The sequence below is a fragment of the Sus scrofa genome, chromosome 7, assembly GCF_054392235.1.
Source record: "Sus scrofa isolate SSC_HxYL_T2T_F1_AM1 chromosome 7, Sscrofa_HxYL_maternal_Yorkshire_Landrace_v2.0, whole genome shotgun sequence".
Lineage (NCBI taxonomy): Eukaryota > Metazoa > Chordata > Mammalia > Artiodactyla > Suidae > Sus > Sus scrofa.
In genome coordinates, this window is record NC_139389.1 from 102,127,942 (window position 1) to 102,149,307 (window position 21,366).

A 21,366-nucleotide genomic window follows, 5' to 3' on the forward strand; every position below is an offset into this window, starting at 1 on the left:
CTCACAGAGTTCCTGTCATGGCTCAGCAGAAACGAATCTGACTAGCATCCATGAGGATGCGGGTTTGATCCCTGGCCTTGCTCAATGGGTTAAGGATCCCACGTTGCTGTGGCTGTGGCATAGGCCGGCAGCTGCAGCTCAGATTCAACCCCTAGCCCAGGAACTTCCATTTGCTACAGGTGCAGTCCTAAAAGAACCAAAAGAAAAAGAAAAAAAAAAAAAAAGAAAGAAACTGACTCACAGACTTTGAAAAACTTATGGTTACCAAAGAAGACAGGTTGGGGGGGTGGGGGGGATGGGCTGGGGGTTTGGGATAGAAGTATTGTAAATGTGGCTTGTGATGGTTGTACAACTACAAATACAACAAAATTCACTAAGTTTTACAAAAAAAGAAAAGCACAGAGAAATGAAGCCAGAACTTGTAAACACCAGGATCCCTTGAATCAAGCTGCATCTGGAGTAGACCTAACCTTCACACTGTCCTATGTGAATCAACTCTTTTTATATATAAGACAAGAGACCATAAAACTCATAGAAGAGAACATAGGCAAAACATTCTCTAATAAATCATACCAATGTTTTTTCAGGTCAGTCTCCCACGGCAATAGAAAAGCAAAAATAAACAAATGATATGTAATCAAACTTCCAAGCATTTCACAGCAAAGGAAACTATAAACAAAGTGAAACGACAATGTACAGAATGGGAGAAAATATTTGCAAATGATGCAAGCAACTGCACAGGGCTTAATTTCTACTATATATAAACAGCTCCTACAGTTCAATAGCAAAAAAAACCCAATTGAAAAATAGGCAGACCTAAACAGACATTTCTCCAAAGATATACAAGTGATCAATCGGCACATGAAAAGAGGCTCAACATTGCTAATTATTAGAGAAACGCAAATAAAAACTACAATGAGGTTACCACCTCACACCAGTCATAATGGCCATCATTAAAAAGTCTATAAACAGACGTTCCTGCTGTGGTGCAGCAAGTTAAGGATCCAACATTGTCTCTGAGGCGAGGCGGGTTCAATCTCCAGCTGGACACAGTGGGTTGAGGATCTGGTATTGACACAGCTGTGGCACAGGTCACAACTGCAGCTCAGATTCAATCCCTGGCCAGAGAAATTCCATGTGCCGCAGGTGCAGCCAAAAAAGTAAAAAAAAAAAAAACAAACTACAAGTAATAAATAGTATAAGAGGGTGTAGAGAAAAGGAAACCCTCTTACACTGTTGGTCGGAATGTAAATTGGTGCAGCCACTATGGATAACTGTACAGAGGTTCCTCAAGAAACTAAAGAGTTGCCACATAATGCAGCAATCCCAATCCTGTTCATATGCCTAGACAAAATTATAATTCAAAAAAGTACACGCACTCCTATGTTCATAGCAGCACTATTTATAATAGCCAACACATGAATACAATTTAAATGTCCATCAACAGATGACTGGATAAAGAAGATGTGACAGACCTGCGCACACACACACAATATGGAATATTACCCTGCCCCATCAAGAAGGATGAAATAATGCCATTTGCAGAGACATGGATGCACCTAGAGATTATCATACTAAGCAAAGTAAGTCAGAAAGGGAAAGACAAATACCACATGTTATCACTTACATGTGGAATTTAAAATATGACACAAATCAACATACCTATGAAGCAGAAACAGACTCAGGATATAGGTAACAGACCTGTGGTTGCCAAGGTGGAGGGTAGGATGGGGAGGGAAGGACTGGGAGTTTGAGATTAACAGAAGCAAACTATTATATATAGAATAAACAAGGCTCTACTGTACAGCACAGAGAACTATATTCAATTACCTGAGATAAACCATAACGGAAAAGAATATGAAAAATATATAACTGAGTCACTTTGCTGTATGGCAGAAATTAACACAACACTAATGATTAACATTGTAAATCAACTATACTTCAATAAAATTAACACAAAAACAAAAACTGCCATGGCCACTCATGGCAAAAATGCCTAGAACTGCGCCCAAGAAAGCCTGAGTAATGACGGAAGGCTCACACCAGATCAAACTACTGCAAATCTCACCATTCAGATGCCTCTTGGGGTGTTACTATTAGATAGTACAGGTACCTTAAATGGGAATTGGTATTTTTTTCTTAAAGAAGTACTAATAAGTCCTCTTAACTCACTGGCAATTATATATTTATTATTACCCCCAAAATTCAACAATCATCTCAGTAAGCTTATTAGTAAAACACTGAAACATGAAGAGGGGAAAAAAGGAGGCTACCCACGTCATACACACCTGCAGAGAAAGCTCTTTTTGGACACCAACCCCATGTGCTGATCTGAGCATAAGAACCCAACTTATTCTTAGCAGTAAATTTTTTAAAAAAGCAACGACTCATTTTTAAATCATTTTACTGTTGATACCAGTCACATCTGAATGGCAGAACTGTTCCCATGATAGAGGACAGAGACCTGCCATTCAAGGAAAAAAAAAATCTGAAGATTTTCATAAAGCTTGAGGAGAGAAGTACTACAGTATCTAACACAAGGATGGCTGCAGTCTCAGACAAAGGTGCCAAAGCATGCGAGTAGGCAGGAACAAAGGGTGCTCCAGCAGGAGCTGGCTGAGACCACTGCCGTTTCCTAGGGGGAATTTCAGAATACGCTTGGTAAGCAAATCACTTGTAACATACATATACATGGAGTACAGTGACACTTCTGCAAAATCTACAAGTTTCTGGGCAGATTCTACAAATGTCATTGATGGTAAACAGTTGGAAGAATTATGATTCTGCAAAGGTAATACCATAAGCAATGTCCAGGGAAATTTTACAACCAGTGAAATTCTGAGGCCAAATAATAAATGGCCACACGTTCCAAATCTACACACCGTGAATTATAATGGTGCCACGTTAGGCCTTCTGAAAGAACCAGAGAAGGAAAGATTATTCAAACAGAAGATCCTCATCCTTCTCCTCAGCCAGAAGATTAGCAGGCTCCATCGCCTCTCCAGCTGCCCTTCGTTGTTCCAAGTCTTTCTCAGACTTTTCCTTGAGAATCTTTTTCTTCTCTTGTATTTTCTTTAACCTGGAAAGTAAGGGAGGGAATTTTCTGAAAACTGTTTTGTTACTAAGTAGAATCCCTTCTATTTATTAACAAGGATAATAAACACCTACAAAGTAGAACAAAATTCTATCTTTATTCATTTCAATTTAAATAATTTATAATCCATTTTTTAAAAAAGATTTGAGGTAGAAACACACATATTCTAAGCATAACTGATTTCATAAGCCCCAACTCAAAGAGTGAATAAACTTTGAAGTCTACTCCCTGATAATGGAATAGATTCTGAGCATTCACACATTAAAATTTTAGATCATTCAATATGGATCACTATAACCCTGCACATCACTGAAGGACAAAACAAATTCTAGTAACAATGATTATAAATCATACTCAGATGCTACTCAAAGCCCAAGACAGCCATGTCTTTCCTGACGCCTGCCTTCACCTCTCTCTCACTTCTCTGAGCCTGGCACACTGACTCCTGCATACCACCTGTTTAACATTTATTGTTGAATGATTATGATTTATACTATTACATACTGCCCCCAAATGCTTTTATAATTTCCCCTGGAACACTTTCGACATGCAATACATACCTGTTAACTGACTGATGAATTCCAATTTCTTTTTATGTGAGAGACACCAATCTAAGTCAGTTCCTTTTTAAAGAATTATCAAGGCTATTAACTACTAATAGTTTATCTCAAGGGCCTAAGTTTTCAGAGATACCATAGCTTAGTTATGTGTAAAAACTGGCATTGATTTGCTTCCACAGCCTTTGGCAATATTATTTCTTGCTTCTTATTTATCAGAATAAAATACAAGTTGTGCTAATTCTAAAGAACATAAGACAACAAGTCCCTCAGCAAATTGAGCTTTTGGAATATAGAAAAACAAAAAAAATGATAACTGCCAGTTCCAACAAACCTATAGAACTCTTCTCGCTCTCTCTCATCCAGCTCTGTGATGATATAAGCAAGGGTGCGTTCAATCCGAGGAATGATGACTGCGGTTTAAAAAAATTTATACATGTGAGAACTTCAAACTACCAGTGTTCACTTGTATAATAACTTATTTTTTCTAACTAAAATAAGTGTACTTTTAATGTAAAAAACAGAAACTCAAAAAGAACTGAAGTATAATCCAACCACCCATCATTAACTTATAAATATTCTGGTATATACCTTTGTACTGTCTTTTCTATGCACAGGTAACACTGGACCATGATATATACAAAATGAATATACAGAATTTGTATTAATATGTAACACTGAACCACAGATGTTATTTTAAATTTAATAGCAAGTCAGGGGAGTTCCCGTTGTGGTGCAGTGGTTAACGAATCTGACTAGGAACCATGCGGTTGTGGGTTCGATCCCTGCCCTTGCTCAGTGGGTTAATGATCCGGCGTTGCTGTGAGCTGTGGTGTAGGTCACAGACGTGGCTCAGATCCCTCGTTGCTGTGGCTCTGGTGTAGGCTGGCAGCTACAGCTCCGATTCGACCCCTAGCCTGGGAACCTCCATATGCCGCGGGAGTGGCCCAAGAAATGGCAAAAAAAAAAAAAACAAATTTAATAGCAATTCACTGTTAAAAAGTGAAACAGGAGTTCCTGTCATGGCTCAGTGGTTAATGAACCTGACTGGTATCCATGAGGAAGCAGGTTTGATCCCTGGCCTTGCTCAGTGGGTTAGGATCCAGTGTTGCTGTGAACTGTGGTATAGGTGGCAGACGCAGCTGGGATCCCGTGTTGCTGTGGCTCTGGTGCAGGCCAGCGGCTACAGTTCCGATTTGACCCCTAGCCTTGGAACCTCCATATGCCATAAGTGCAGCCCTAAAAAGACAAAAGACAAAAAAAAAAAAAAAAAAAAAGTGAAACATCGAGCAGAGAGAACACAGTTGAATTGTGTGTCAGTCATAAGGTTCTACCTTACACAGAATTTTTTTGTCTTTTTAGGGCTGTACCCATGGCATATGGAAGTTCCCAGGCTAGGGGTCAAATCGGAGCTGTAGCTGCTGGCCTACGCCACAGCCACACCAACTCGGGATCTGAGCAGTGTCTGTGACCTACACCACAGCTCACAGCAATGCCAGATCCTTAACCCACAGAGCAAGGCCAGGGATCGAGCCGGCATCCTCATGGATACCAGTCAGAGTCGTTTCTGCTGAGCCACAACTGGAACTCCCTTACATTGCCTCTTCTGCTTTTAGAAGGCAAACTCCTTAAGAACTAAAACTGTTACCTTATCCATTTTGTTTTGCTTGCAACTCCACGCATAAGGCCTGGCACTAGCCAAGCAGTCAGGAAATGTGTTTCCAGTTTTTTAAAAAATGATATAAACTTCCTCTTTCACACTAATAGAGCCCAATCAAAGTAATTTCTTGGCTGTTCAAATTTTGCACCTTTCTTACCTTAAAACTGAATAAATGTTTCTTGAATAAAAACTGAGTTTCTTGAAGAAAAAGAACTGTGGCAACATTCAGGAGTCATAGTTTTAAAATAGTGAAAAAAAGAGAGATGGAAAATAAATGCATCAAATGGGAAAATTTGTTTTTAGAAATCAAGGAGAACAGCATGGGAACAGGACATAGAGCCTGAGGGAGAGAAACTTAAAGTTAAATACCTCATGTATTCAAAAAGGTTTATCACTCACTCACTGAGAAGAATTTATGAAAACACTTGGGCTCTTGAGACATAGTTTCACTCTTTATTCATGAATAGTCTGAAATGAATAATACATCCCATAACTTTAAACTCACCACTCCCCTGTGACTCTCCCCGTATCATACACACTTCTACCAAAGGATTTACTAACACTACTAACTCACTGCCCTTCCCACTGTGGGCAGGGGCAACAGCTTATTCACCAGGTGACAGTGCCTGATTCCTAGCAGGTGCATGACAAATGTGGAGGTGTGGATAAGAGGATGAACAAAGAGCCTCTCAGCAGCTTCCACTCACCGTGTTCAATGGCATTTACACGCCTGTTGGTTATCTTAATAGCTTCATCCAAAGTAACAAAGGAAGTCTAAAATAAGAAGATAAATTACCAATGCAAGCACAGTCTTCGTAATCACCCCGTCTACCTGGCTTCACTCGGCAATTGTAGAAAACATCTGGAAATGAAGTCTTACCTCTAGTCAACCTACTTAAACAAAATGCTTCTGAGATTTCCTTAGAGCTAACATTATTTCCATCCTATTAGAATTTGTTTACTTCAGACTCACCTAAAGTTATAAAAATGGCAAGAAGAGAGAATCATACACTAATGACCTAGATATGTATCCACTGACCACACAGGAAGAAGGTTTGCTTTCACGCATACACCGTATTATATTTACATTTAAATCTAGTATTGACCATTGCTCTCACTTAGCCAAGAGTTGAAACTACACCACTGCACAAACATTCTGTTAGCAATAAAAAAAACAGGGACAACGGTGCGGAAAGCCACCATTTCAGAGATTAAAACATTTCTGGTTAGTTTCACACTGGTCCATGGAAACGGTTTCCATTTCTAAGTGCAATATGCTCTGATGGAAGATCTGAATCTCCCCGACTCGACTACGACAAATCAAAAGCAGGAGTTCTCCAGCTCTGTTGCTGCTTACCTGCAGCGAAGCTAGTTCCACCAGCAGTTCCACTGCTTTGGCATAATTCCTCTTCAGTTTAGCCAACTGTTCCCCACCTCTGGCTAAACCAGTCAGCTCATAACCTGAAAGAACCAGTCAGACGACATTTGTATTGAGAGTGTAAATAATCTTCCCCAAAAGAAGACCAGTCAGAATAACAAAAAACATGGAAAAACACATTCAGTAACCCTATTAAATGCAAACACGAAGTGCCCATTTCGCTCCCTCTACTAGAGGACATGCTGCTGAATAGTTTTGCACAAAAATACTATTCTAAATATAAGTACAGGAGAAACTTTTGACCAACCTTCAGAAGTTTACAGGATTAACCAATATGCTGCTTCCCTTTGGAAATCACACTGCCTGATGCCTCAATACAGGGACACTCTGTTAACAGGTGACTCTAGAATACTCTACTTCTTTATTCAAGCCACATTAAATATTCTATGTGAAACAATAAAATATGAGGGCCAAAGAAAAAATGTTTTTCTAAGAAGAAAAGCTGATTACTTTCAGAAGACTCAATGAAGATGCCTTACTACTCAAAACATGCTGTCAAATTAGAAAAAGGGAAGACAACTACGAAAAACTGAGAGTAGGCTGGCTATAAAAATGTAGGACAATTCAGCATTCATATTGTATCATGGTGTCAAAGATATTATTCTACTTTAAAGAGACTGGAAATTTAAACAAGGTGTTATGGGTATAGGTTTATGGAGAAAGACAACACAGAAATCTAATCAGTAGATTCATACTCAAAGAAAGGCCATAGCCTTGTATTTTAAAAATGGCAAATGACTCTCTCTACATTTCTAGATTGAAATATGTTAAGCCATGCACAGTATTTTATGACTGCCATAATTTTTTTGATTAACTGATAAACTATTATCACAGCTCTATCTGATAAGGTGGTTTCCAACACTGGAACCACTGAACTAACTATAAGAAGGTCTATCTAGCCCCATTTTTCAGAATAAGGTCCAGGAGTTCCCGTCGTGGCGCAGTGGTTAATGAATCCGACTAGGAACCAGGAGGTTGTGGGTTCGGTCCCTGCCCTTGTTCAGTGGGTTAACGAGCTGTGGTGTAGGTTGCAGATGCGGCTCGGATCCCATGTTGCTGTGGCTCTGGCACAGGCCAGTGGCTACAGCTCCGATTCGACCCCTAGCCTGGGAACCTTCATATGCCGCGGGAGCGGCCCAAAGAAATAGCAAAGACAAAAAGAAAAGAATAAGGTCCATTTAAAGAAGAATGGGAAGCACAGATTAAGAAAACAAACTTAGGGAATTCCCATCGTAGCTCAGCGGAAACAAATCTGACTATAGCATCCATGAAGATGCAGGCTCAACCCCTGGCCTTGCTCAGTGGGTTAAGGATCTGGTGTTGCCATGAGCTGTGATGTAGGTTGCAGATGAGGCTTGGATCTGGCATGGCTGCGGCTGTGGTGCAGGCCACCAGCTACAGCTCCAATTTGACTCCTAGCCTGAGAACCTCCATATGCCAAGAGCAGGGCCCTAAAAAGACCAAAAAAAAAAAAAAAGAAGAAGAAGAAGAAAAAAGAAAACTTGTGGTTAGCAAAGGGGAAATGTGGGGGAAAAGGATAAATTAGGAGTTTGGGATTAACATATATACACCACCATATATAAAACTGATGACCCACAAGGAACTACTGTACAGTACAGGGAACTCTACACAACATTCTGTGATAACTTATATGGGAAAAGAATCTGAAAAAGAATGAATATAGGTATATGTATAACTGAATCACTCTGTTATACACCTGAAACTAACACCAGCACTGTAAAGCAACTATACGCCAATAAAATAAAAAAAGAATTGGGAGAACCAGAGACATACCCATAAAAAATTTCACACTTACTGTCGGTTCCTTCATGATAATGTTCAAATACTGGCAAAGTAACACCTGTTAAACAATGAAACATAAAGATTCACAAACATGTCCTTTCACATATAATGCACACATTTTGATAAGTTTAGGCATATGCATACACCCATGAAACCATCATCACAATCAAGGTAATAAATATATCCACCATCCCCTAAAGGTTTCTTGTGTCCCTTTTTACGTGTGTGTGCGCATGCATGTGTATTAAGAACACTCAATGTGAGATCTACATTCTTAAGCTTTTAAGTGCACAATACCATATTATTAACTATAACTACAGACACTACTGTATGGCAGGTCTCTCTAATGTATTTCTCTGTATAACTATAAATTTATATCCACTGAACAACCAGTTCCTCATTTCCCTCATATCCACTGACCAGTTCTATCCCCCGGCAACCACCAGTTAACGATGGTTTTAACATGTAAAGCCAATCAACTTTTTCTAAGAAGAGGAATTGGGACATCAAGATCTTGCCGTATAAACAGGTTAATTTTAATACATCATCTTTTCTCCCCTAAGGGTTCTAAAAGGTTGAAAAGTTACCTGCTACATTATCTTTCTTTGCTCTAATCTTCACTTGGGCTTTATTTACGTTTTGGATAACTGTGGTGCTGCAGAAAAAGGAAAGGCCTTGATTTAGTTGAGTGTTTGGAGTAGGAAATAAACCAATAGGACCCATCAAGAGATTTCAACAAAGATGTCATATCGACAGCACTCATTATTAGAGAAATACAAATCAAAACCACTATGAGATACCACCTTACAACAGCCAGAATGGCCGTCATCCAAAAGTCTACAAACAAGAAGTGCTGGAGAAGGTGTGGAGAAAAAGGAACCCTGTAACACTGTTGGTGGGATTGTAAATTGGTGCAGCCACTGTGGAAAACAGTATGGAGATTCCTCAGAAAACTAGAAATAGATCTACCATTTGACCCAGCAATTCCACTCCTGGGCATCTATCCAGAGAAAACCATAACTTGAAAAGACACATGTACTCCAATGTTCATTGCAGCACTATTTACAATAGCCAAGACATGGAACAACCAAAATGTCCATCGACAGAGGAGTGGATCAAAAAGATGTGGTACATATACACAATGGAATATTACTCAGCCATTAAAAGGAAAGAAATACCGGCATTTTTAGCAACACGGAAGGACCTAGAAATTATCATGCTAAGTGAAGTCAGTTAGACAATGAGACACCAACATCAAATGCTTTCACTGACATGTGGAATGTGAAAAAAGGACACAATGAACCTCTTTGCAGAACAGATACTGACTCACAGACTTTGAAAACCTTATGGTGTCCAAAAGAGACAGTTTGGGGGGTGAGGGGATACACTGGGGTTGTGGGATGGAAATCCTATAAAATTTGATTGTGCTGATCATTGTACAACTCTAAATGTAATAAATTCATTGGGTAATAAAAAAATAAAAAAACAAAGATGTCACAATTAAGTGTGTTTTGATGACTCTTTTTTCAGAAAGGGAGATCACTGATGCCAGAAGAGGGCCTCAGAGAGCAAAGAATGAACAATATTCAAACATTAGCCATACAAATACAAAGAATGATTTTAATGTACACGGATTGCTTGAGTTTTCAGTCAGACACATGGTGCATGGATGTGACTTTAGGGATTTTCATTCCAATAATATAATTTTGAGAAAAATGTTCCTTCTTTCTAGGTTTGCTTTTCAAAACCATCCAGGTCTAGCTAAGCAGGAGTTCAATTGCTTTACCCTGGCACCTATCTGGCTTTGTCTCAACCTGTTATTACCACAAAATACAGTGTTTTCCCCATAACTACTCTCAAACACATTCACACTACCCCCATACCCTTACACACTACTGATTCCCTCCGTCTCATGGAAAAGTCAACACATCCTACTGACATTGGCAAAATTAAAGCCTCCTACTTCTAAAGGTCTTATGCACTTCAGGCTGTAAAACTGCCCATAGGTAATGTTCCCAGATAACACTAAGAATGGGTAAAGAAAACTAAAATCAAAAACCCTTAAAAGAGGGAGTCCCATTGTGGCTCAGCAGAAACGAACCTGACTAGTATCCATGAGGACGTGATTCCTGGCCACGTTCAGTGGGTTAAGGATCCTGCATTGCCATGAGTTGTGGTGTAGGTTGCAGACGCGGTTCAGATCCCATGTTGTGTAGGCCAGCAGCTGTAGCTCAGATTCAACCCCTAGCCTGGGAACTTCCATATGCCATGTGCGCAGCCCTAAAAAGCAAAAAACCAACCCTGAAAACAACTTACGCTTTTGCCCCTAAACAGTCATTTGACTTCAGGAAAGCACTGATCTTAAACCGAGAATAACAATGCTTGCCTGGTCCACCACACAGGCTTATCTAGAGAATCAAATGACATAACAAAACATATGTAAGCAATAACTAAGCCATTTTGCATGCTTTGTAAAGCATATATTGACAAAAGCCACAAATCCATGGTCTTTAAACAATCAATTCCATTCTTGAAAATTTTCCTAAGGAAATAATTCGGTAAAACAGAAACATACATAAAAATATCCATAGCACCTTTCCTAATACTCCAAAAATCTGACAATCAACGCAAATGCCCCCCATTCCAGGAAAACATTAATTATCATACATCTACAGAAAGATTATGCAGCTATGTGAAAACAAGGAAAAATGTTTATGATACAATATTATATTATTTTTTTGTCTTTTTAGAGCTGCATCCATGGCATATGTTGGTTCCCAGGCTAGGAGTTGAATCACAGCTGTAGCCACTGGCCTACACCACAGCCACAGCAACGTGAGATCTGGGCTGCGTCTTTGACCTACACCACAGCTCATGGCAAAGCTGCATCCTTAACCCACTGAGGCCAGGGATCAAACCTGCATCATCATGGCTACCAGTCAGATTTGTTCCCGCTGAGCCACGACAGGAACTCCTATGATACAATGTTAAATGAAAATTGAGGGAGTTCCCATTATGAATCTGACTAGTATCCATGAGGATGTGGGTTCAATCCCTGGCCTCACTCATGGTTTAAGGATCTGACGTTACCATGAGCTGTGATACAGGTCGCAGACAAGGCTGTGATCCCTTGTTGCTGTGGCTGTGGTGCAGGCTGGCAGCTGCAGCTCCAATTTGACCCCTAGCCTGGAAACTTCCATGTGCAGCAGGTGAAGTTCCTAAAATGCAAAAAAAAAAAAAAAAAAGAAAGAAAGAAAGAAAGAAAAAGAAAAACTGAGTGTTAAGATATTAAGTATCCTGTGTCTGCAACCATGTAACTGATGTTAACAGATACATGTAGGTAGTAATAAAAACAACAGTGTTAAAATGATGGGGGTCAGAAGTGTTTCTTTTTTATTACTACTATGTCCTTTGCCTTTAATGTGTTTTTCTTTTAATTTAAAAGTGGCTTTGAAATGAAATTATGAACATGACTGCACTTTGTTTTCAAAACACCCCACTTAAGTCCTCTTACCTGAAGTCCCCTGCTGTGAACTTGGCCTCGGCAAGTGAAAAAGCAGCTTCTCTCATCACTTCACCCATCAACATTTTAGTCTGGAAAAAGCATAAACCAACAGCTGATTCAATCAAGTTTTTTTACAGGGAAAAATTATATAATAATGTTTCTTTAATAACCATTATTTTATGCCAAGTGTACATGCAAATATTCATTTGGTAACAGATAAGTATCTCCAATTTTGTTTGAGCAGTTTCGGTTATGGTAGCTAATGATTTTGCAAAACCATGAATTTTATAATCAAAATATAAGAATAAAGACACTAAGAAACAGAAAACTGAATCTTAGGTGAAGGGCCTATCTTGGGACCATGTCAGTGTGCTCAAATTAACCATTTAAATTCACTGCAGTACAGTCAAAATCCTAATGGCATAGTAATTCTATAATAAATCTGGAGGGAGTTCCCATCGTGGCTCAGTGGTTAACAAATCCGACTAGGAACCATGAGGTTGCGGGTTCAATCCCTGGCCTTGCTCAGTGGGTTAAGGATCCGGTGTTGCTGAGAGCTATGGTGTAGGTCGCAGATGCAGCTCAGATCCTGCGTTGCTGTGGCTGTGGCTGTGGCCGTTGGCTACAGCTCTGATTAGACCCCTAGCCTGGGAACCTCCATATGCCACAGGAGCGGCCCTACAAAAGGCAAAAAAAAAAAATTCTGGGGAGTTCCCGTCGTGGCGCAGTGGTTAACGAATCCGACTAGGAACCATGAGGTTGCGGGTTCGGTCCCTGCCCTTGCTCAGTGGGTTAACGATCCGGCGTTGCCGTGAGCTGTGGTGTAGGTCGCAGACGCGGCTCGGATCCCGCGTTGCTGTGGCTCTGGCATAGGCCAGTGGCTACAGCTCCAATTCGACCCCTAGCCTGGGAACCTCCATATGCCGCAGGAGCGGCCCAAAGGAAAAAAAAAAAAAAAAAAAAAATTCTGGAGTATCACTTCACACCAGTCAGAATGGCCAACATCAAAAAGTTTACAAACAAGATGGGAGAATAGAAGGACTGGAGCTCAACCTCTCTCCTAAAAATTAACAACTAGATGCTGAGCAATCTTCAACCAAATGGACCAGAAACTTTCAAAAAGATATTCTACTCCAGAAGACAAAGAGGAGGCCACATCAGGAGCAATCCCACTCCTGGGCATCTATCCAGAGAAAACCATGACTTGAAAAGACACATGTACTCCATTGTTCATTGCAGCACTATCTTCAATAGCCAAGACATGGAAACAACCTAAATGTCCATCAACAGAGGAGTGGATCAAAAAGATGTGGTACATATACACAGTGGAATATTACTCATCCATTAAAAGGAATGAAATACCAGCATTTTTAAACTTTTTTTTTTGTTGTTGTTGTTGTTGTTGTTGTTGTTGTTGCTATTTCTTGGGCCGCTCCCGCGGCATATGGAGGTTCCCAGGCTAGGGGTTGAATCGGAGCTGTAGCCGCTGGCCTACGCCAGAGCCACAGCAACGCGGGATCCGAGCCGCGTCTGCAACCTACACCACAGTTCACGGCAACGCCGGATCGTTAACCCACTGAGCAAGGGCAGGGACCGAACCCGCAACCTCATGGTTCCTAGTCGGATTCGTTAACCACTGCACCACGACGGGAACTCCAATACCAGCATTTTTAGCAACACGGAAGGACCTAGAAATTATCATGCTAAGTGAAGTCAGTTAGACAATGAGACACCAACATCAAATGCTTTCACTGACATGTGGAATGTGAAAAAAGGACACAATGAACCTCTTTGCAGAACAGATACTGACTCACAGACTTTGAAAACCTTATGGTTTCCAAAGGAGACAGTTCAGAGGCTGGGGAGATGAGCTGGGGTTGTGGGATGAAAATCCTATAAAATTTGATTGTGACGATCATTGTACAACTATAAATGTAATAAATTCAATGAGTAATTAAAAAAAAAAAAGTCTACAAACAAGAGGAGTTCCCATTGTGGTGCAGTGGAAAAGAATCCAACTAGGAACCATGAGGTTGCGGGTTCGATCCCTGGCTTTGCTCATTGGGTTAAGGATCTGGCATTGCCATGAGCTGTCGCGTAGGTCGCAGACACGGCTTGGATCCCATGCTGCTGTGGCTGTGATATAGGCTGGCAGCTAGAGCTCCGATTCGACCCCTAGCCTGGGAACTTCCACATGCTGTGGATGATGCCCTTAAAAAAAAAAAAAAAAAAAAAAAAAAGTCTGCAACAATAAATGCTAGAAAGGGAGTGGAAAAGGGGAACCCTCCTACACTGTAGGTGGCATATAAACTGGTACAACTACTAAGGAGAAGAGTATAGAGGTTCCTTAAAAAACAAAAAAGAGAACTACCACATGACCCAGCAATCCCACCCCTGGGCATTTATCCAGAGAAAACCACAATTCAAAAACATACATGCACCCCAGGAGTTCCGTTGTGGCACAAGGGAAACAAATTCGACAAGTAACCATGAGGTTATGGGTTCTATCCCTGGCCTTGCTCAGTGGGTTAAAGATCTGGCGTTGCCCTGAGCTGTGGTGTAGGTTGCAGACACGGCTTGAATCCTGCATTGCTGTGGCTGTGGCATAGGCCAGCAGTTACAGCTCCAATTCAACCCCTAGCCTGGGAACCTCCACATGCTGCAAATGCAGCCCTAACAAAGAGGAAAAAAAAATATATATATATACAGGCACCCCAATGTTCACCGCAGAACTATTTACAATAGCCAAGACATGGAAGCAACCTAAATGTTAACTCAGAAGAATGGATAAAGAAGGTGTAGTACATATAAACAATGGAATATTACTCAGCCATAAAAAGAATGAAATAATGCCATCTGCAGCAACATGGATGCAACTAGAGATTATTATGAAGTCAGAGAAAGACAAATATCACGTTATCACATACATGTGGAATCTAATTTTTAAAGTGACACAAATGAACTAATTAAAAAGCAAAACAGACTTTCTAAATCAACCTCATGGTTACCAAAGGGGAAATGTGGAGAGGGGAGAGATAAATGAGGAGTTTGGGATTAACATACACAAACCACTATATATAAAATAGATAGCCAACAAGGACCTACTTTATAGCACATGGAACTCTACTCAATAACCTGTGTAATAACCTATATGGGAAAAGAATCTGAAAGAGAATGGACATACGTATGTGTACAGCTGATTCACTTTGCTGTACACCTGAAACACAACATTGTAAATTAACAATACTGCAATAAAATTTTAAAAAGTAAATCAGGAATATTTAATGTTTGAGAATACCCAATAATTGAAGAAGACAAAATGGGACGAGTGGGGAGGGTAGAAAATTACCAGACAGGCCAGAAGAGCAGTTCAAAGAAATACTGAAGAAAGAGCATCTCAGGCAGAAGAAATGGCTAATGCAAAGGCCCTCAAGGAGGATATTAGAAAAAAAGCTCCAAATGAGATCAGAGGAGCAGGCAGGGGCCAGAGCAGATCAAGTGGGGTTCCGGGGCAAGAGTAAACAGCTTGAATTTTATTGAATCATCTTTCTGAAACTTGTTAGATTTACGGCATTTTTACATTTGAAAGAAAAAATTTAATTACATTGTCAATGGCCATGCTACATTTTCCATAGATACTTCTAAAATAAATACAGTTCTAATCAATGTTCATTCTACCTCTATTATCTTCTTAAGGATCTGTCGAAATCGAAGAGTTAAGGCATCAGATTTTTTCTTCAGGAGGTTTCGACCTGTTTGTGCTCCTTTTAACCGAGCCTTCATGATGGTCTGTGCCCTATGTAAATAAAGTTAAAGACATTTATTCCCATTGTTTAAAAGAAATAAAAATACTTCCCCAATATGATGTTAAAATTATGCTTTGATGTCATTCCTTGAGAGTACGAATATATAACAGCATTTATGGCTGACAGGCTTAGTTTCTCAATACTGTGTATTTCTACCCTGTATTCCATAAATGAGAAGTCTTTTTTATTTAAAACAAAAACAAGGGAGTTCCCGTCATGGCTCAGTGGAAACGAATCTGACTAGCATCCATGAGGACGCAGGTTCAATCCCTGGCCTCACTCAGTGGGTTAAGGATCTGGCATTGCTGTGGCTGTGGTGTAGGCTGGCAGCTATAGCTCCAATTTGACCCCTAGCCTGGGAACCTCCATATGCCGTGGGTGTGGCCCTAAAAATATAAAAAACAAACAATTCTTTAATAAATAATTAATAATTTAATAAATAGGCACTTATTAAAACCATAATAAAACTTACTCAGAGCTCTATTTTATGAGGCCAGCATAGTGCTTATCTTGATCTGTGAGTTAAAACACACATATATGTTTCTACTAGAGATGTAGTAAGTACTTAAAAAAAAAAAAAATCCACCAGTGTATTTCAAAATTTGAAATGTATTTACCTTCAGGACCGACAATTCCACTTTTAGGGATTTATCCCACTGCTTTACTTAAACATTTAGACAAAAACATGCACAAGGTTAAGGATAAGCCTGCCAGCCTTATTTGTAATAGCAAAAGGGTGGAAGCAAATGTTCCACAAAACATGGTTCATACAATAGAATGATATGCAGCCATTAAAAAAAAGAGGAAGGTAGATCTGCATGTGCTCCCAATATTACAGTCTTAGTTATGCAAAGCAAGGGATACATGTGCTTAGAGACATATAGAGTAGTTCTAGAAAGGATCACAGAAACTGTTCACAGCTTCCTTTGGAAAATAAGGCTGAATTTAAAAAAAAAAATGGATTTACTCTTTACACTATATCCTGTTGTACCTTCTGCATTTTATACCACAATCCATTTCTCACTTTTTCCATTGAAAATGTGGCACTGGAGTTCCCATTGTGGTTCCTCATGTCTCTGTGATGATGTGGGTTCCATCTCTGGCCTGGTTCAGTGGGTTAAGGATTGGCATTGCTGCAAGCTGCGGGTGTAGCTCACAGATGCGACTTGAATAAGGTGTTGCTGTGGCGTAGGCCAGTAGCTGCAGCTCTGATTCAACCCCTAGCTCCAGGAACTTCCATATGCCACAGGTGAGGCTGAGAAAGGAAAAAAAAAAAAAAGTGTGGCACTTAAGTGTTTGGATATCATCAATGATTCCCCTACTACTAATCACTTGATTAATTTGTAAATGATGCTAGGTTACAAATAACATATAAAAGTAAACACACTTGAGAATTGACAAGCCACTGAAGTCTCTTTACCTCCTTACTTCAACCTTCCCCCCCACCACAAATCCCAATACCAAAGTCAAGAAAGCAATGACAGAATTCCTGAAATTAACAGCAAGAATGGAAATGACAGACATTTCCACTCTTGCTACCATATGCCAGATAAAATTTAATGGTGAGGAAAAAAAGTGGTACTAAGATTCAATAATAGATTATGTAACATACTTAAGGTGATTTGTTTAAGGGGATATAATTTCATATGACTGGTGTTACAATCAACTGCAAAATAGTTCTTGCTAAACTCTGACTAAATTTGTAGATTATACTGAAATCTACCACAGGCAAAAAGCTACTAATTCTAGAGCTAGAAAGGGCTTTAGGAGTTCCCGTCATGGCACAGTGGTTAACGAATCCAACTAGGAACCATGAGGTTGCGGGTTCGGTCCCTGGCCTTGCTCAGTGGGTTAAAGGATCCGGCATTGCCGTGAGCTGTGGTGTAGGTCGCAGACGCAGCTCGGATCCCGAGTTGCTGTAGCTCTGGCGTAGACCGGTGGCTACAGCTCCGATTAGACTCCTAGCCTGGGAACCTCCATATGCTGCGGGAGTGGCCCTAGAAAAGGCAAAAAGACAAAAAAAAAAAAATAAGAAAGGGCTTTAGACATTATCTTCAAATATAGGAAAATGAGGCTTAGAAAAGTGAAACAACTTTCCCACAGTCACTCAGTGAAGAAAAAATAGAGCAGAAACTTGAACCAGACTTCTACTCCAGTGACTTAACCAAGGCTCAAACTAAGGCTCAAAACTAGGTCCAATGTACCCCAACCATGTGCCATACTGTTTCATTTCTTGATTATAAATCATTTCAGTTGAACAGTTCTCTTTGAAATACTATCAGTGGTTGAATGTGCACTGATTAGCCTCACTGGAGATGTAACTGAGTGAGGCTGGTTCCAGCCTGAGCAGGAGGTTTGCACCCGAATGTGTACACTTAACATGCTACGTTGTTGACACTATTAGAATTTGGGCTCAAAGAGCTGAATCAAATTTAAGCCAAAAAAAAAAAAAGAATTCTGACTTTGCTTGATTTTAGAAAAGTATGATGCATTTACTATGTTCTATAATAATAACCCTGAGGGGCCTGGTTACACCCTATAATCAAACATATTAACATTTCTGCAGTAAAACTTAAGAATATTTACACTATGAGGGATAAATAAAGATTTTTCAGTTCAGGACAAAAAAAAATTTAAGTCAAATCCAAGTACTGCAGACTGCAGTAAGTTTATAGTAAAAAGGTGAATTGGTTGATTAAAACTGAGTTTAACATGCCAATTTAAATTTACTCCTAAGCAGTGGCATCTCTGTGAAATAAACAAATTTTAATTTTTGAGCCTCAAGGGTGACTTGCCCAAGGGCTTATTGCCAGTATGTACTAGAACCTGAATATGACTGACCTCTGTTGACTTCACTACCTTCATGCCTCTTTTGCTTCCACTCTAAACTTGTTTTGCTCTCTCTGGTGCCTAACTAGACAACAGCCTCATTTCAACCTCATTTCAAAGGATAACACCGTAAGGTGGAAGTGTCTCAAACAGATGTTCCTAGTGTGTTTTCTACCCTAGCTCTTAAAAAAACCTGTTCTGTTACAAGCTCCAGAGCTGCTTGGCTTTACAAAAAATGTTTGACCTTCAGCTAGGATGATGACTTTGTTTCCAGCTGAATCAAAGACATCTGACTACATGACAAAATACTTGCTGATATGCCTTGGGGAAAATATTTACAGAGAAGCATTTATTTCCTCCACCTGATCTTCCTCTCAATCGGGAAGCTGAATCCTCTCAAAGAGCAATTTTCACCTTCACAAACTTATTATTTTTCTTGTCTAAGCCCAAAGAAGTGTATTTGCCTCTTAATCTCCAAAACAAACAAAAAAGTTAACATTCTGATAACTATCAAAGATTAAAAACAGCCAGTCATTAAAGTGGTAAAAACACATGTTTTCAGTAACCACTGACAGGAGGGGAAAGAGCTGAGCTCCATTCCAATTTGTGCACAGGTGATTAAGCATTTTAAAATGACTGAGAGTGGAGGCAAACAGAAGTGATGATCAGGCCAACTGTGTCTGCTAGCAGGTAATTAAGGGAGGGCGCTCAAGGGCATATCCTCAGGTGTGGGACAAAACAAAGAGCAAATTCTCCTGGCTGTGGCTGCAATGAGTTTTCTCAGGCAGGCATTATACTGGGAGCCAGAGTCATCCTGGGAACAGAGCTTTAGGCTGCTAGAAGCCACAATAGTTTGGTGGTCTCTCGGTGCAGAGGTTTGGACTGAATCAGTCCTTAACTGCTGAGCATTCTGCCATCCTCAGTAACCCCAGGGTAGTCCTGATCATTAACTATTTCACAGGCATTACCTTTCTCCATAACTGAATTGCGTCCATCTAGGACAAACAGCTATTGAAAAGTCAGGTAAAGGTAAAAACCAAACAAAACCCCCTTCATTTTATTAAAAGCTGTAGCCACCCAGGCAGAGACAGAAAACTAGGTTTAGGGTTTAAAAACAACTCTTATTTAAGAGTCCTCAGATTCTCTGAGAAAAAATTCAGAATGAAGAAAAACAAAAGGTCCCCCAAAGAGAGGACCACAGTCAAAACATCTCTCAGAACCAAAACTGACTTTCTGCTCCTTAGAGAAAGAAAAAAAAAAAAAAAAAAGAAGAAGAAGGGGAGGAGAAAGGGGAGAAGACGACAAATAAGAACAATTATTACTTTCCACATGTTCTTAGGCACATTTAAGAAAATTTCAAAATTTTCTTTACAGACTGGCCAAACACCTAGAGTGCTATGCTATTTCTCCAGCCAAAGAATTCAGGCAATGAAAGCCCACGACTGACCAAATTCCAAAATATGGGTTCATTCAGGCACCATTTTTTTAATGGACTTTCTATGGATTAATAAAAGAGATCTCATCCTGGAGAGGGCTTGTAGTTCAGTGGTAAATACACATAAAACAATATCCACTTTACAACGTGATGGGTGATATTAACACAGGCCTGAATGAGATGCAATGGTGACAGAGCAAAAGGAGTGCCTTAGAAATTCTGGGATAGCTTCCCACCTCAGGCGACAAACATTTCAAGGGAAAAGGAGCAAGGGGATCCACTATCGAACCTAACGTCCACGTTACGGTGATTGGATTCAACCCCCAATTTGGCTTAGAAGCCTGCTTCCCATCGTAGTAAACTTCCTTTTTCAAAGCATTATCGGCAAACCTCCTCGGCTTGTCTGTCTTTAGCTCTCTTAAGGCACAAGTGACGAAAACTCATAGGTACGTAAGGATAGTGCCCGGCTCAATAAAGGAATGTGGGGTGAAAAGCTCAATTAATGAGTAAAGTCAATGAGCCTTCATAAAATCCAGCAGGCCGGGCGCCTGTTCCCACCGGCTGGGCTCGTTCTGCCCAGTCCGGTTCAAACAGAGGAATGTGTGCGGGCCCGCCAAAGAGCTTCGCCCTGGACTCACGAAGTGTCTGAGGAGAGCTCAGAGTCGGCCAAGGAAACAAGGTGCCTCGCTGCTGGTCCAGGGTGTGAACGGACAGCGGCTCCGGGCCGGTGTTCCTGAACCCGTAAGTGTGTTCGTTCCATTCTTTTACTTACATTCGCGAGGGAAAGATTTCAATTCGGTCTTTGCCCGACATTCTGACGGCGACCGTGCGGCTCCGGTCCCAGGCCAGGCAAGTGCTGCAGCCACAGAGTCCTTCTCTACCGGAGTCAGCTGGTTGTGTCACGTGACGCCCTTCGCGTTGCTAAGAGGCAGCCGGAGTGTCTCTTCTTCACTTCCGCTTTCTCTTGGCACAGGAGTGCAGGAAGGCCGGGACAGGAAGAAGGCGATGCCCGGATGTTGAGGCGCGCGCACCCCGGAACCGCCCCTCGATTCCGGTACGCTGCCGAGCCCCTCCCCCTCCAGCTCCCAGGCGGCTGCGCAAGGCTCTACACCCAAGAGACGAAAGACCGAGAGAGAAGAGTACACCCCTTCTCCTCCTCCACATTCACCTCTGGTCACAGCGCCACCTCATGGTTGACTGACAGTATCGTAGAGAATTTATTCTTTAGGGACAAGGAAT

At 40.6% G+C, this 21,366-nt stretch overlaps 1 protein-coding gene across 5 annotated transcripts; it reads right to left on the reverse strand.

Annotated features, from left to right (window-relative positions):
* Positions 1–2,168: 2,168 nt before the first annotated feature.
* ATP6V1D (ATPase H+ transporting V1 subunit D) lies at positions 2,169–21,028 on the reverse strand. 5 transcript variants are annotated; one of them, XR_014810981.1, is made up of 9 exons: positions 20,900–21,028; positions 15,736–15,853; positions 12,067–12,146; positions 9,140–9,207; positions 8,566–8,610; positions 6,669–6,772; positions 5,526–6,085; positions 3,986–4,478; positions 2,169–3,079 (listed from the first exon to the last, which is right to left on the reverse strand). XR_014810981.1 is itself a non-coding variant. In XM_001928314.7 (9 exons), the coding sequence occupies exons 1-9, from the start codon at positions 20,938–20,940 to the stop codon at positions 2,938–2,940; spliced, it is 744 nt and encodes a 247-aa protein (XP_001928349.1). In that variant the 5' UTR covers positions 20,941–21,028; the 3' UTR covers positions 2,169–2,937. The 5 variants fall into 5 exon arrangements, 1 of the variants encoding a protein (XP_001928349.1); XR_014810980.1 differs by having other exon boundaries at positions 5,444–6,085; XM_001928314.7 differs by having other exon boundaries at positions 3,986–4,064; positions 6,019–6,085.
* Between the last annotated feature and the right edge of the window lie 338 nt (positions 21,029–21,366).